This window comes from Egretta garzetta, unplaced genomic scaffold (genome assembly GCF_000687185.1).
Source record: "Egretta garzetta isolate BGI_Z169 unplaced genomic scaffold, ASM68718v1 scaffold1192, whole genome shotgun sequence".
Taxonomy (NCBI): Eukaryota; Metazoa; Chordata; class Aves; order Pelecaniformes; family Ardeidae; genus Egretta; species Egretta garzetta.
This window is the reverse complement of record NW_009258971.1, coordinates 117,516-118,202: the sequence shown is the minus strand read 5'-3', so window position 1 is coordinate 118,202 and position 687 is coordinate 117,516. Positions and strand designations below refer to the sequence as shown.

At 65.8% G+C, this 687-nt stretch overlaps 1 protein-coding gene across 1 annotated transcript in view; it reads right to left on the bottom strand.

The window, feature by feature from the left end:
- The window catches only part of FIGNL2 (fidgetin like 2), a 33,854-nt gene that overhangs the window by 4,020 nt on the left and 29,147 nt on the right, over positions 1–687 (bottom strand). The window contains exon 3 of the mRNA XM_035890232.1: positions 189–686. Within this exon, the coding sequence (XP_035746125.1) occupies positions 189–686 (498 nt within the window). The remainder of the gene's footprint in view (positions 1–188; position 687) is intronic.

Below are 687 nucleotides of genomic sequence, written 5' to 3'. Positions count from 1 at the left end.
GGGTGGAGAATCTGCCGGCGGGCGATGCTGTCTGGTGGGGAGATGTAGAACCGCTTGGCAAAACGCCGGTGGGAAGCTTCGTCCATGCTGCCAGGCCGGGAGGTGGTCCCGATGACGACCACATTCTGCTCGGATGAGGTAGCCACGTTGTCCAGGTAGGAAAGGAGCTGGGACTTGAGGTTGCTCACCTGGGTGCTGTCCTCGCCAGCCCGGGCCAGCAGCAAGGACTCGGCCTCGGTGATGAGCACAACTGCGGGCTGCCGGCAGCTGGCCATGAAGAAGACAGTCTGCAGGATCTTCTCAGCTTCAGCTTTCCAGGTGGAGAGCAGGGTTGTCCCGCTGAGCTTCAGCAAGGTGGAGCCCAGCTGGGTGGAGATGCACCGGCTCAGCAGGGTCTTCCCTGTGCCGCGGGGACCGAACAGCAGGATGGTTCGGGGTGGCCGGCTCGCCCCAGTGTAGGCACCAGGACGCAGGATGGGCCACACCAGCTCCTCCTCGATGGCAGCCTTCACGGAGACCTGCCCGGCGATGTCTGTCCACTGCACGGGCGGCCCCCGCTCCACGATCTTGGTGTTCACCAGCTCCAAGACCAGGGGGTCGACGTTCTTGGGCTGCTCCTCCACCGGCGGGCTGCTGAAGACTGGCGCTTTGGGGGGGAGCCGCAGCGGGGAGGGGGGGGCCGGCGCA